Source organism: Bombus affinis, unplaced genomic scaffold, assembly GCF_024516045.1.
Source record: "Bombus affinis isolate iyBomAffi1 unplaced genomic scaffold, iyBomAffi1.2 ctg00001021.1, whole genome shotgun sequence".
Classification (NCBI taxonomy): Eukaryota; Metazoa; Arthropoda; class Insecta; order Hymenoptera; family Apidae; genus Bombus; species Bombus affinis.
This window is the reverse complement of record NW_026109506.1, coordinates 17,350-33,073: the sequence shown is the minus strand read 5'-3', so window position 1 is coordinate 33,073 and position 15,724 is coordinate 17,350. Positions and strand designations below refer to the sequence as shown.

Here is a 15,724-nt window from a genome sequence, read left to right as displayed (position 1 = left end):
AATAATTTATAAATAGAACATACGAAAGACAGTTTTTTTAGTATTGTACTATTTATAGGTGATAGAATTTTAGATTTATGTATTTTCGTTTGCCTAGTTCCTAACACAACGATTGTAAAGCCTTGAGATTTGTACGATATTAGGATTTTTATTACTGTAAAGTACAATTGAAAGATACTATATCGTAGCGTTATATAAAGTTTGACTATAAAACGGACCTGATATCATTGTTAACAAGGAAAGAACGAATATTGTATTTTTCGAGTGTGTATGCGATTCGTTGCTTACATTTTTAGTTAGGAATGTTGAGGACAAGTATCCGCGCTACCCATTGGCTAAGACGTTAACGCTTGAAGATGGGAGATGTAAGCACCCCATCGGCATGACTCGTGGGAAAGTCCAGACATTTCTATTCTATAAATGCCTGGTTTTCCATATCATAAATTATATCTATCATATAATTACCATATCATAGCTTTCTCCGTAATCTTTAAGCACGCTCAATAGACCTAATGACTTGTTTAAGTACCAGATATAAACCCAAAATACTTGCAGGATTCAAGGTTCCTGCAAGCTAATGAGACTCGGTTTATGATGGGCTTTAGGTTTATTGAGGGTTTCTCTAACGACTCTTGGGCCTTTACGGTCAGACAATAAAAAACGTCGCGCGGACCTCTTCACGCGACGTAACACTCACCTCTCGCGAAATGTTGTGCTGGCAAAATATAGAACGATAGGGTTGACACAGCTGTTGATGAAGGTCATGACGAAACCAATAATCCTGAAGATATGCCAATATTTATTGTAGTCATTTAGCGTTGATGCGAAAAAGTGAAACCAAATCATAAAGATGTGATACGGTAGGAAGCAGATGAAGAAGATTAGGACGATGGAGATCACCATTTTTCCAACCTGTTGATCACAGAGAACGAAAGATACGTATTAAACTGGGACAACTAACTTGGTACTTGGTCTAATTAGTTAAAATTTAATTATTAGAAACCTAGATTAGAATATTTTTTAGTAAGACAGTAAAAAATCTGAGATAAACAGTTAAATGTAGATTAGGCATTACAGTATTACTTCTTAAATTCTGGAATATACAGAAGATTTTCTCTTCCTCTCTCTTTTCCATCATCTTACGCGATGAACAGACAAAGATTTGACATGACAACTAGCGCTTGTCAGCAAGTTTTACGATATGTCCGTTTAAAAATATTGTAGTATCGTGGGCAAAAGGCCTAAGATATCGGCCGAACCGTGTACAAAGTGGCGAGAGCCGTGGCGCCTTTCAAGTGGATAGTTTTGTGGAAAGAGCCTGCGTGACCCTGGCTACGGGGTTTCGGGACACGTGTTCGATGGGACGAGAAAAGACAAAGAGACGCTAAGGGTAGTGTTAGTTGAGACGCCAGCGAGAACGAATGCAAAAGGAGTGCAGTATGAGTTGAGAAGCGACAGCGTGCGAGTGCAGAAGCCGAAGACTATAGTTGTCTATATAGACTATATATACTATGTAGGGTTGTAGAGTTGCTAGCGTTGTAGAGAGATCGAGTTGTTGCGTTATAGAGTTGCGAGAGTGATTTGAGTAGAATAAGACTTTTGTGTTTTAGTTCAAGTTGAACATTTATCGCTCTCTGTCCAATTAATCTCTGTTATTTTTTACTTATCTTAAATAAATAGTATTAGGAGAATTTTACAAATCTAAATTATCCTAATCCTATCCCTTTTTCCCGATACTACAATATCTATAATAAGATTTCGCAGGTATCTGCCTCAGATCGACCGCGACCTTAGCAGATTTAGTCATCGTTCAATTGATCCTGTAAATATGCTTTCAACGTCTCGACACCGATGTCGTTAGATAATACGCCTTTGCCTCAACTTTTGAAATATTACGTTAAATAAATTCTCAAGTTCGATATTTAACTTCTTTCACAGAAGTCTTTTTTATCAGAAAGATAAATGGAGATTAGCTGGAAGAAAACATCGCCAAGAGAAATAGTCTTTCCACAGCCGAGGAACAAATCTGGGAAGAGTGCAGGCGTTCTAGCATCTACGAAAAATAAAGAGGCGATAACTCGTAGTCGTTCGAGCGAATGGATCATTTTGATTCGCATGCAGCGTGTCTTGGTATGGATTGCCAGCGGATAGTAGTTAAATCGAATCTCTCGTTCAGGCGTAATTCTCAGCCGTTATCTAGAGGTGATTTGTCATCGCTGTATTTATAGGCCAATCGATTATATTATTTGTCCGAATTGTTCCATGAAATTGTATTAATCTCGAAACTCTATTTTCACGAAACATAGCTACCGTTATTACTACTACGAAATGGCTCTTTGTTATCAAAATGGATTAGAGAACGGTTGAATGCATTTGACGGATGAAAACATTGGAAAAGTAGAAGTAAGAACCGTGGTTATTGAAGGTTCTGTCGTATCTTCGCTAGACACGCTTCGATGCCACCTTCTATCGAATTAGTCGAAGTGAATCAGAATATCGAGCCGCCTGTGAAGTGATTTTTAAATCAGACAACAAAGACTTTCTGTTATCGAGTATTTTAATACACTGACTTGGTGTATTAGATCAAGCCATTGTACTCACGTTGCATAAAAAGGAATACATTTCTATTGAAATAATAATTGGTCGAAAAACTTGATCAAATATGCGAACGATATTCATCTTAAATTGTGTACGAAGTTTTCAAATAAATTATTGTTTTATATACAACAGAAACGAGGAAGACGAAGAGTTGGCTCGTTGAAGAAACTTCATTGGTCGATACGTCGATGTACTTTAAGATGATCGACCGTCACTTTTCATTCAAATACAATACGGAAAGTGAAATTGGATTACATGCTAAAGATATTGCCAGAGAATATCCCGATCTATAATGATTTATAATTAGCATTCTATCCCGGAAGTTATGGAACGCCTTCTTCTAGTTGTTGGACTAGACTTGTTTCATCGATGCTTAACCGTATATTGGCCTAAGGTCGTATTACATAATCTTATTATTGATCGTATCGAAGATTGCGTAAGTAAAGTATAGTTTATAACAATTGCACCATCGACTCGAGATTTGCGCTAAATTAATTCCGCTTCTTCTTGCACCTTGTTACTCGGGTACATGATGAGCGTGAAATTTTTTCAAAGTAAATAATTTATAGCTATAACTCAATTTACATCACAGTCTAAGTAACAATTTATTAGAATTTAAATTTATTTGCAAGTTGACTGCATATATAAGCAGTGTAATTTCATAAAAATATCATACAGGTAGCAATTTCAATTTCTCTGTTCTACACCTTTTCACTGGTATACCTGTATACCTTTTGTGTCAAAATTAGATTTACTTGAAAATTGTATAATTTCATAATAATATCGATTCACTCTACCTTTCTGCGTGATCGAATTTGCTCCAGCCGCTGAATTGCAGATAATTCGCAGGGCATGTTCCTGGTGGACAGTTGAAGGTGTCGTGCAATTTGAAAATAGTATCCTGCTATAATGAGTAACGGTATCACGTAGTAGGCCAGGAACTTGAATAACACCACCCCTCTCCTATAGCTTGCCCCTGCGTTTCAGAACTAGAAATAAATTAATACGACTTCGTGGGTGTGAAATGAAAACACGGAGAAATGTCCAAGCAGAGATCGTAAACGAGCAACTATTTTGCTTTCTGTATGTAGTAACTTAATGGGTCTTAGAGGAAAGGACAAGTAATGATGTTTTGATTTGATAAATAATATTCGAAGCAACGAAATGATTACAATGCTGTTGTACGTCCTATTCTCACACGCGGCTTCGGCTTCTACACTCGCTCGCTCTCGCTTCTCAAGTCACACTCTGCACACCTTTTGCATCCGTCTTCTCCGGCTTCTCAACTAATACTGACTTTAACGTCTCTTTGTCTTTTCCCGCCGTTCGAGACACGTGCCCCGAAACGCCCGTGGCCAGGGTCACGCGGGCCCTTTCCACGAAACTATCCACTTAAAAAGAAGACCGACGACACATTGATGTACCCGACGATGCCGCGGCTCTCGCGACATTGTTTACGATTCGGCAGATATCTTAGGCCTTTTGTCCACGATACTACATGTATGTTCAGTTTAGGAGAAGAATACTTATAATTCGTTCTTATAATTCGTTCCCGGATTGAGTAGAATAGTTTTTTAATCCGAATAGAAATATTTCAGCGTGTGAGATACTCACCCAATTCCACGGGGAAAGGGTTACAGATGTGGACGCTGGAGTTAGTTGTTATGTCGACGTTCATCACGTGAGAGAAGAGAGCAGCAGGCATCGACAAAACAATCGCCAGCACCCAAATAAGGCAAGCTATTAGTACCGCTAATGGCACTGCTTTCATTCCGGCTACATGGCGGCGAATAGGATTTACGACCGCGTAGTACCTACGATGCAACACGAGCATATCTTTCTTTTATTTGTAAATCAATTTTTATTGAAACCTTAACCCTGAAATACTATAGAACGGAGTAATTTATACCCCACTTAAATGTTTCATTTACAGATGGCTGTTGTGCGTGTATTTATTACTGTTGAGAAATGGTTGTTATTTACACGTTCCGAGCTGTCTCGTGCAACAAATGTACCAACTGTAATATTAATATGTTGGCAAGATAGAAATCTTAGATTATATATAGATTTCTGTTTTACAATTTATTTATTATTTTATTTTATTTGCTTTATTACTAAATTTATTACTATTGGACAAGGGTGTTTAACGCCTTCTGTTTTATTAAACGTCACTAACGATACTAATTCAAATATGCAGATAGATCCTGATAATTATTTGACATGGAAGAAATCAAAATTATTTAGCAACGTATCGTTTGTTGGAAATAAGCGTTGTGTTAATAAAATGATATGTAATTTTCAATATAGCGTTAATTGGATTGTTTATAAATGCAGTATTGCAGGGTTAAGATTAAATGATGTCTGATTAAATGAATTCTTCAGTTATACTTTATTTTAACGTTGAACTTTCTTATTAATGTAAATTAATTGATTTTCTTAATTAATAACGAAATTAATTAATAACGATTAATAGCGAAAAGGAAATTGGACGTTTGAGATTTCATTTCGATTACTGATTAAAGAGTCGATTGGTCCATTAATGGGGCGGAACTTCACTAAAGTTAGGACGACCAGCCTATCCCTGAGACAACAATTTCCTCAACCGTAACTGGGTTTGACAACTTACCTCTCGGCTGATAACGCGGTCAGAGTGAAAACTGAGACACCGACTGAAATATCCTTGACGCACTCCGATAATTTGCAAACTGTCTGTTCCCACGGCCATGAATCGAATGTGAATATAACAGACGTGAGTGGTACACTCGTTAGGATCACCTGAAATAAACGAAAATTAAAATTAAAAATATACACGTGTATTTTATTGTATTGTATTTCCACGGTCAATTGTACTCGTGTTATTCAATCTACCCTTTATCGAAATTTTATTCGAATATTTTTCTGTACTTTTGCGAAATTTAATTGAATTCTACGAATATATGGGAAACGTTTTAAAATCTGTTTCGTTGAAAACCCTTTATCGAAATTTTATTTGAATATTTTTCTGTAATTTTGCGAAATTTGATTGAATTCTACGAATATATGGGAAACGTTTGAAAATCTGTTTCGTTGAAAACGACGCCTTCGACATTTCGATAGGTGAGAGCGATAAAATAAACAATACTTGATATTATATTTGTACGGCATCGAGCATATAGTAAAATTATTAGGAAAACATTTATCAGGATTCATTGTTATCGAGAAAATTAAAATAAAAATAATCCGCGCTTATGATACAGAAAAATTTATTAAAAATATTCGTGATGAATTCACATCCCACGTCCTTTTAACATACTGTGTAACGTTCACTCAATTTGCGAAAAAAAGATTCCCTCATTAACTCGCTAAATTTCGTCTGAAATACGGACGTCTCTGATGAATTTCGAGATAAAAGGGGGATATTAACAGGAACGTTTTGTATTGAATATTATAATAAAAAATGTAGATTAAGCGAATTTTCTGCAATTTCATGCGGGATGTAGAAATTTCGTCGTATGATCGAACACTCAATTATGCTGTTGCACTTTTTTCTCAGTGTTAATCGTGAAATACACATTTTCTTTTTGTTTAAGCATGATCGTTCGAACACTATAATCGAGAAAATATTTATTAAAATTAAAATACATTCGACGTGTCCCCAATATGATTGCTGTATACTAGTAGTGGGGTAAGCGAATCGTTGATTGGCCAGTTTCAACAGAGGGAGCCTACCAGGTCCGTCTCGATGTTGCTAAAAGCTGCAGCAAATGGGGGAATATCAGTCGCTAGTACCTCCTCGATCTTACTAGAGACGACCGTTTTCACTTCACAATTTTACTTCGTTTTCACTTTGACTTTTAAACACTTTCGTATAACTTCAGTTACAGAACGTTAGGCGGATTTGCACGCAACATACAGTGAACAAAACATCAACAAACGCAGAGATTAGAATCGGACAATAGAGAGTCGACAGTTATATTCGAAGGTCTTTGGTGGATAAAATTAATCTGGTAAACCGGTTGTACGAGAACTGATTCTGCAGAGGCAACTCCACAGATTGTCCGTGTGAAACCACGTTGTCGTGGGCGGTAAAGGGAGAGAAAAGGAGCTAAAAAGGGTAAGGAATACCTTACATATAAATATACATAACCAAAGCAGAGTTGAAGTGGCGGCGAGAAGGGAACACCAGTGTGCTGGAAAACGGTGAGGCAGCACCGTGACTATGTAAACTACTAGCATATACTTGTGGCAGCGCGTGCGCAGAGTCGGACAACGTCTGTATCGACAATATTTATAAAGGTACATCGTAACGTGATAGATAGATCGTCGACGATCAAACAATCGAGGGTAAAAGAAGATTTAACCAAAGAAGAGGACAAAATCGGAGAACTGGGCTTTTCTTCGAGCATAGGCAAAGAAGCACGCAAACTGGCTCCAGAGGTGAGGATCAAGCAAATTGGAATGAGGGAGGACCTGTTGTCCATAATACGGCACACAAGTAGCGATCATTTTTCGGAAGAACTCTAGCCGAAGATTGAGCAGCAAAACGGGTAAAAAGGAGACTAGCAATAGACCACTGTTTCCGAGTATTTTATACAAATAGAGGGCTCTTGTTTGCTGGATATTTCAAGCAAAAGCGTTACCAGGATCACTTTCATTCTCTTCCTGTAATTATCGACTTCTCGACTGGTCTACCTATTGACTTGTGTTTTCCCGAAGGGAAACCAAAGACCCCAATTTGAATAGTTCATCGTCGGGTTATGCCCTGGGTTGCCGCCTGTCTCGACCTGTTGGCGGCACCGATTCTGGGTTACTGTCTGGCCGTGAGGAAACTTGCACTGCAAGCCGGCTTTTTCCAAGAAGAAACGAACAAATCGATCGTAACACAAGCGGTGAACGCTATCAATACGTCGACTATACAAAAGGAGACTGCGCCGTGCGCTGATACGATGGCACCAAGCGTCGAAGAACAGCGCCAAGGTAAATCGATTAAATGGAACACTAGTAATATGAGTTTCATCTAATTGATATTATTTACTCGTACAATCACACCATGTTCGATATATTCGATAGGTAACGATGTTATTGAATAGCAATTCAATCGGTAATCAGGTTGCGAAACATTCGATGGGAAACGTTATTTATTTCTTATCTATCGAAAACGAAAGCATCGGATTACTCTGCGTTATGCAATGCAACAGTCATCATAAAAAATTGCATGGAAATGCAATATGCAAACGAAATTAAAAAATGCCACCTGCGGAAATACCGGATGAAATAATGGCTTTTTTCATCGTTTGTTTTTCTCATTGAAACGCATTACGCTTTTTCGCTCGTTCTCTTTGAATTTCTCGTTTCGTGTCAGCTAGATCTTTAGCTATTACACCGAAATTCCCACGAAACCAGGCCACGGTTTCACGAATCTGTGATCTCCACTTGTAATAGGAGTGGTGACTATAAATAAAACACGATTTAAATAGATATCCGTGTCGTATGTTCGAAACGCGTGCGACGAATGAAAATTCAGCATGTAACAAATAACTTAAAATTGATAAACTTGTTGTTTTCATTGAACTCGCATGGAAAATGAAAACAATAAACAAAGAAAGATTCACAGTATAAAAACGAGGAATCTGTACATAGATTTGCACTTGTCGCGCTATCTGAGAGATAAATTTATCGCGAGAGGTAAGTTTACGGCGTCTAATAACGGAGGTCTGTCGCCTAAAAAGTTAGTATGCATTGATAAAAAATATTTTGTCCTTTTCCATTTATCATCAGTTCAGTCGGACCAATTAGCGTGCACCTTTCAAAGAGGCGTTTCTGTCGCCTAAGGTTGTCCCCGGTTTTCTTTTAACGACGATAAATTGCGTGTCAATGAAAAACGCGACGGGTACAGTCACACAGTTCGTAAAGGCAGAAAAGATCCCGAAGGTCAGCAGGAGTCAGAGATGTAAACGAGAAAATTATGGTAACGACATGGATTATCATGATCCCTGCAATTATTGTAATCTCGTCGCAGGGGAAAATCGTTTCTTAACCTCTTGCGTTGCTACTATTTTTTATAACTATACATAATTAGCTATACGCGATTAAAAGATTCAATTATGGGAACTTTGCATTGCGTTCTTTTTGTATTCCTTTCATTTACAATTAAAGTCTCTGTATTCACAAGTGTGTCTGGATATAAGAAGATAAGGGGTTAATCAATACTGGAGAAGATATTGCGTGGTTCCATGTTTCTTCTAAACGTGGCCTCGAGCACAAAAGCTGTTATTCGTGAATGAATGGAGATTATTCAGTACCAGTCACCGAAGGACATCGAAATATCGTTTAACAAATTCATCTTATTGCTATTCGTAGTAACATAAATTAAGCACAACAAAATTATCGATGAGATAAATTAAACCTTCAGGTATCCTCGATCTTTGAATATTAATATGTGTCCGATATTTTTAAATCTGCAATCGGCATCGTACCACATAGAAACTTCACTGATATATTCTAAGACGCGCTATTAATTTCGTTATTTAATTGAACTTAAACATAGAATTATTTGAGACAACGATGTCTTTTGACAACGTGGATATTGCTGGTAAGAATTCGTTACACGTTCCAATGTTTACCTCGCGATAAACCGTGAAAGAATTTAATGAGACAGAGGAAGAGGGAGTGAGAGAGGGAGGGGAGAAACGAAAGGTAAAATTTCTTCAAGGATATCCCATGAGAGATATTATCTTAGCTCGTGAAACGGGAATGTGCACATTGCACATCGTACAAGTTGTACGCCAATAAGACTAAAAACTCCACGATCGAGGGTGTGTCCCTTGTGTTTCTTTGAACTGCTACTTTCATGATCAGCCGTGCATGTAGTCGTTACACGTGCATTATCATCAACACGCGCCAATTATTTATATTGTCCTTGTAGATACGCACAGCTTATAAATATACAGTGGGAAAAAAGTAGCTGTTGTCAGCTGTGAGAGAGTTGTATCTTATATCGTAATACGTTTTATACTCAGTTGACGCAAATGCTCCTTATCTCAGAGCACGGTGGTTTCTTATCAAAAGTTTCGTTTCTTTTTTCTATATCTCAGTAACTAAACGATCGTACCAGGTCCCACGAGTATCTCATCTTATCAAACTCAAGTGCTTTCGAATTTTATAAAGCTTCAATAATTTAAGCTCCTCTCTATCGTAAAATTCTGACAAGAGTTTTCGAGTACGATGAGTTCCAGAAATTGTCTTGTTTTATCTAGTTCAAGTAGCTGTCAGTTCAATTTTTCTTTTTCCTTTTTCTTTTTTTTTTTTTTTTTTTAACGAAATTCTGTGGCAAATTTGGTGAAATGCGATGTAGTGGTAGCTGCCGTTACAGCGCATGTTCCGATGCAACAAAATGGTTTTCTCCACAAGACCGATTATTGATTTTCTGCCGCTGAGCTTGTTCTTATCCTGCGCATGACAGCATATGGAAATGACCGTGATGAATCTTCGCGAAGACGTAACGCAATTTTCATAATTAATTACTGTATTCTGACGTTACAAATTTCATTGCCATTTGTTCATAGATAAATAAATATTATCGACACGATATTCCATGGAATAATTTAGTATTCACGCATACGTTGGTAGCCGTAGCGTGGCGAGAGTACATGCGTTGTTACAATTCAACGCTTGAATAATAAATCGAGTGACGACACGTTTCAGGTCAACGTACCAACTGTTAAAGCTGGTTTCATGGGGATTCTCGATAGGTGATAGTACATCGTTCGGTATACGCGAATGATCGGTATTGATCGTGTATCGCGTGCAACAGCTTGGTAAATACGACACTCGAAGCTGCACTTTGAATTATAAAACAATATACATACATCGGTATATCATCCGATTGTTTGAGTTGAAAAACTTCCGTTTTCAATACGTTTTATTTTTCAAAGCGAAACGTGCGATTCGTTTGTATAATCTATAAACGTGCATCGAAGCTCTTTTATCCACGGATCAAGGGGTCTAATTCGTAATTATTTTGTTGACACGCGTTAAGTCGAGAAAAACAGACACGCAAATAAAAATGAAGACAGATATAGCGAATGACGAAATCGTTCCGTGGCGTACGTGCTTTTGCTTATGGTAAAAAATCTACTCAGAGATTCGTTAAATTAGTCCAAATGTAATGACCTTTATCGCTTTTCGAGCTTCGATTATTAGGCACAAGGACATGCCGATTCGAAACAACACGCGATAACGCATATTTCTATCGCCATGTCGAATTTCGTGAACTCAGATAATTCGATAATTCTTACTCCATTTCAATTTTTTATATTGTAAACAGCGAGTTAATTATAACGTTACAGACAGGTCGTCGTACGTATTTTCGTACTTGAACTTTAATCCTGTTTTGAACTTTCATTCTATACACCGCAATATATTGCGTACGATTACATATCGATTACGAACGACTACACGATATATTACATAAATTATCGCATGACATATAGAGTTTTGGAAAATATAGCAATCAAATACGTAGATCGCGGATATTTATACGGTTCTGAGAAATATAGAAAAATCCAAATAATTACACAATCATATAAAACATATATAAAAATATGAAGGTGTTTGAAAAGTTCGCAACATTTCCGAGAATTGATAAGCTCTGTAATCGATTGCGATAAAATTTGAAGGGGTTAATTTATACCTTTTATAGAGATTTCATAAATTTAATTTATATGAAGCAGTATTGTATTTTATATTCGATAGAATGTCAATTCTACGAAAATACATTTTATTTGAATTTCGCTACGAACTTTTCAAATATATGAGCTATAAAATTGCTACATTTAGCGAGTGAAACAAATATTTCTCACAAATATTTCGCATGAATATCCGTATTCCAAAAATGAGAATAGAATAAGTCAGAATGTCGAACAAACAAAAAACAAAGTTTGTTGTTGAGATTAATACCGCGAAAGAAGCGGCAGTCGCAAAAGTGTAGCCAAAAGCTCTCGAGCATGAGGAGAGAATTCTAAATATAAAGTTCACCAACGCTCGGTTTTTAACGTGGAACCCAACAGGAAGGCATCAGTACTCGGTTGAAATTCGCACTCTGAAGTTCGCGAGTTCGTCTAGCCGGTTGTGTCATTGAAACGCATTCTTTATTATTGATTCGTCATTAGTTGATTGTCGAACAGTGTTGTTAACGGTACATTGTAAAGAACATGTGTGTGATCGGTAAGGATTATTCTTCCATCGATCAATAGTGAAAACGATTTTAATCTAAATGTACGGGTAAAAAGCAGAATGCTCATGCAAATGTTGCACGCAATATAATGCTCGCGTATATCTTTTATTTTCACTTTTACGTTCATTGTTTCGTAGAAACCTAAATATTTCATTCGACGAAAACAAAATAAAAATTTAAAACATCTTGTTCATAGCGCGCGAGAAAGAGTTCTTTTGTGAATCGAAGATGCGTCGGAGGGAAACGATAATTTTCTCACTAATTTCATTCTTACTATTATACGATCACATTGTTCGATTTTCTATCGAATTACGTCACATACGTTCACATTGTTAACGATCATTCGACTGTTGGCTGGCTTAACAAACTAGCTTGGCACCGGGTCAGATCTATCATAGTCGTTTGGGTGCATCTTTTAAAATTGGTCGTTATTATTATATTATTATACACATAAAAATAACCGGATGCTACAATGAAATGCCTTAGAAAATATCTGACTTCTATCGTAATCGCGTATTGGCGTTGGTAAATTTGTTCACGATCTGTACATTTATACTCGCGTCTTTGTTGCACAATCCTTTGTCTCCTTGATATTTATCAATGGCCATACGTCTACTCATCAAGCAAGTGAAAATGCAATTAATTACACGAGTATCATAGATTCTGTTGCTTTCAGAACCCAAGGATAAAATCACAATAAGGACGTCGGGGATAATGAAGTCTCCCCGAAAATTCTCAGGGGTTGTAATCGCGATGTGCGGTTTACCAGGTCGTGGAAAAAGCCAAGTGGCACAATGCCTTTCGCGCAGACTCAACTGGAACGGCGATTCCACTAAAGGTTGGGAATTCTGTTTTGTTTACTGCCAATTGCTACACTTAAAAACGAAACCTGTTCATTAAATCATATTAGTCATCTTAAATAAGCGGTTTCGTAGTATTATTTCCATTCGACCAACAATTATCTGTGTCTCTTCTTTTTTTTTCCTTTTTTACTTCCTATTTTGTGGTTGTATTATGTGTACAAGTCACGTGTCTGATCATTAATTCGTTAGTTTTTCATTTTTCCCGTTTTTGTTTTCAACACGGTCGTTAAGAGGATTTATTACATACGCTAAATAGACTTGTTACGTAAATCAACATTTGTGGCGCTTTGAACAAATTTTAATTTCTATTTTGTAATATATTACATTGTGCTCTTCCTAATTTTTACAACCTTATAAAATACTACAAATAGATATATTCTCTACATACGCATATACGTATACCAGATGGGGACTATATAACATGGTGGAAAAAAAAAACATTATTTCATATTGTTCCTTTGTGAAATGCTAAATAATTGTTCTATGTTATTACGTCCCGGGACCTATTTATATTTCATGTATAAATAAAACTATTCTTATATATTTTATACTGCATTAATTTCGTCATACCATTATAGTAACGATGGTAATAATAAAAAATTTATAATTACAATACGAAGTTGATGTGTACTTATTAACCGTGTACTATAACGAAACTTAAATCATACCATGATTTGAATATTATATCGCAGGTCTACTTTATTAAAGTTTATGTTTAAAATTAGCCATTGTTCCCTGACTTTGCATAAGCTAGGTTTTAATGCTTTGGGGACCTCGATGTACGAACCATTCTATGACTTAGGCAAAAGTCTATATACTTTAGTATATAGTACATAGATAGCGTATATACCTTCTACATCTCTAAATCAATGCTTTTGCGTAGGAATTTGCATGGCGCGATCAAGATAAGCTGCGCTATCGTTATCCATGGGGAGAAAGCTACATCGACGCCATGCACCGCGTGGAACCGGTTATTGCTGAATTACAGAGATCCAACAACATCTTGGTCGTGTCTCATCAAGCTATTCTGCGCTGCATCATTGGCGTTTTCACAGATAAAAAACCGGGAGAGGTGCCTTACGCTGAGGTGCCACTGCATACCATCATCCGAGTCAGCAGCCAGGGTTGCAATTACAAGGTGGACTTCTGCAAGTTACCCATCGAGTGCATAAACACGACTCGCGTGAAGCCGAATAATTGTAGCGCGGACAGAACCGCGGACGATGCTCTGCTCACAGTCCCAGCACATTTCGACATACCGGATCCTTGGCGAAATCTTGGCAGCGGACCCATTCTCGTACAACAACACTGAGAAACCGCTCGGAGATCCAGGATCATGTCGAAAATTCGATGTCTGTTTGTTTGTAAGCCCTGGAGCTTTCAGCAGTGATGTCTTCTTGGAATATTTTTGCTTTTGAATTCAGGCAGGGGATGAAGATTTGAAATATCATGCAAGTATGGATTGAATATATTATTAGTACATATATATGTATAAGTAGATCGCTTTAAGGTATCTTTAAGAAATACAGATTCGATGAGACGGAAGATGATGATATCGGAGTCAATTCTAGATAAATAGATTGGATAGATCGCGTGAAAGAAACGACACGTAAAATCAAATAATCGTTATCGAGACTGGATATTTATTTCTGAAATTTTCATTTTCTCATGAATCCCGAGAAACTTAGGTCGTTTCAACTTTGACTTGTTTATCGTCGAGTTCCGTTACCTTCGCGGGATGTACTCCGATTGTCATGTTTTTCCTCGTTGATTCTGTTCCCATTGGCAATAATTTAGTATCCTACTGCTGGAGCCCTCTATACGTTATGTTTAAGCAGTTTAATTTTAATAATCATATACAAGTCAAATGTTACATTAAGTCTAATATGTCGCAGATGACTATCGCAAGAAATATTTTAATTGTACATCGTAAAATTCAGAAAGACAGGCAATCTTTTAAATTGTAAGAATGCGAAACATGTCTTTCGTATTAAATTCTATTTCAAAATATTGATATAATATATACAACGAACACACGAAAGACAGTTTTTTTAGTATTGTACTATTTATAGGTGATAGAATTTTAGATTTATGTATTTTCGTTTGCCTAGTTCCTAGCACAACGATTGTAAGCCTCGAGATTTGGACGATATTAGGATTTTTATTACTGTAAAGTACAATTGAAAGATACTATATCGTAGCGTTATATAAAGTTTGACTATAAAACGGACCTGATATCATTGTTAACAAGGAAATAACGAATATTGTATTTTTCGAGTGTGTATGAGTGTTCGAACGATAGATGTATATTTCTAGGCACAAAATTAGCGGTATACTGTGCTACGGTCTCATTAAGAAATGTCAAACATTCGAGCAAAGTATTTTTCTCTACGAAGGAAAGCGCGAGAAATAATCAACAGAGGCGATTAAGAAAGAAAAAAAATCGATATCGAATGGTGCCTTCTTCTGTCGATATACTGTTACGTTTCACTTAGAGTTATATTCTATCTCGTGGACCGCATAAATATGCATAATATTTTATTAGGCATCACGTGGAAATCTCCGAGCAATCCATTTATCCAGAACAAGCTCGAGGATTCGCAAAATGTGAATAGAATAAAAAATAAATAAGCCTTACGGAACTAATTTATTCTGAGATGAACTAAGTATGGCAGGGGGCAAATTAATTTTCTATACAAGTATACAAATGGCATAAGTTATCTAGTCCATTCATTGCTGAACATTCTGGCGTTCTTTCTTTTCTCTTTTGCTATGCGGGAATCGACATAAAAAATTATACAGCGTTCTAAATGTTAAGTCGTATTAATACCTTTTAAACTCCTTTGTTTGTTTGTTTCTTAATTGTATATTGTATTTTCGAGCTATCGCGGGGAGACGCGGTCGTTAGAATACGCGTCAACGGGAATCGTAAATTCCCGTTACGATTAGAATAATCAACACCACGAATAGTTCGATCCCCGTATTTCGGTTAGGACAATCGGGGTAGTTGTTGCGGTATAACACTGGGAGTCACAGAGTTATAATAATG

The 15,724-nt window shown here is 36.8% G+C and overlaps 1 protein-coding gene and 1 long non-coding RNA gene across 2 annotated transcripts; one reads left to right on the top strand and one right to left on the bottom strand.

The window, feature by feature from the left end:
• Nucleotides 1–1,892: 1,892 nt before the first annotated feature.
• LOC126928506 (uncharacterized) lies at nucleotides 1,893–5,033 on the bottom strand. Its single transcript, XR_007716723.1, has 2 exons — nucleotides 4,097–5,033; nucleotides 1,893–3,679 (listed from the first exon to the last, which is right to left on the bottom strand). It is a non-coding gene; the product is annotated as an uncharacterized LOC126928506 (long non-coding RNA).
• A 1,301-nt stretch (nucleotides 5,034–6,334) lies between these two features.
• LOC126928505 (uncharacterized) lies at nucleotides 6,335–15,321 on the top strand. Its single transcript, XM_050744183.1, has 3 exons — nucleotides 6,335–7,554; nucleotides 12,489–12,650; nucleotides 13,559–15,321. The coding sequence occupies exons 1-3, from the start codon at nucleotides 7,335–7,337 to the stop codon at nucleotides 13,582–13,584; spliced, it is 408 nt and encodes a 135-aa protein (XP_050600140.1). The 5' UTR covers nucleotides 6,335–7,334; the 3' UTR covers nucleotides 13,585–15,321.
• Nucleotides 15,322–15,724: the final 403 nt, after the last annotated feature.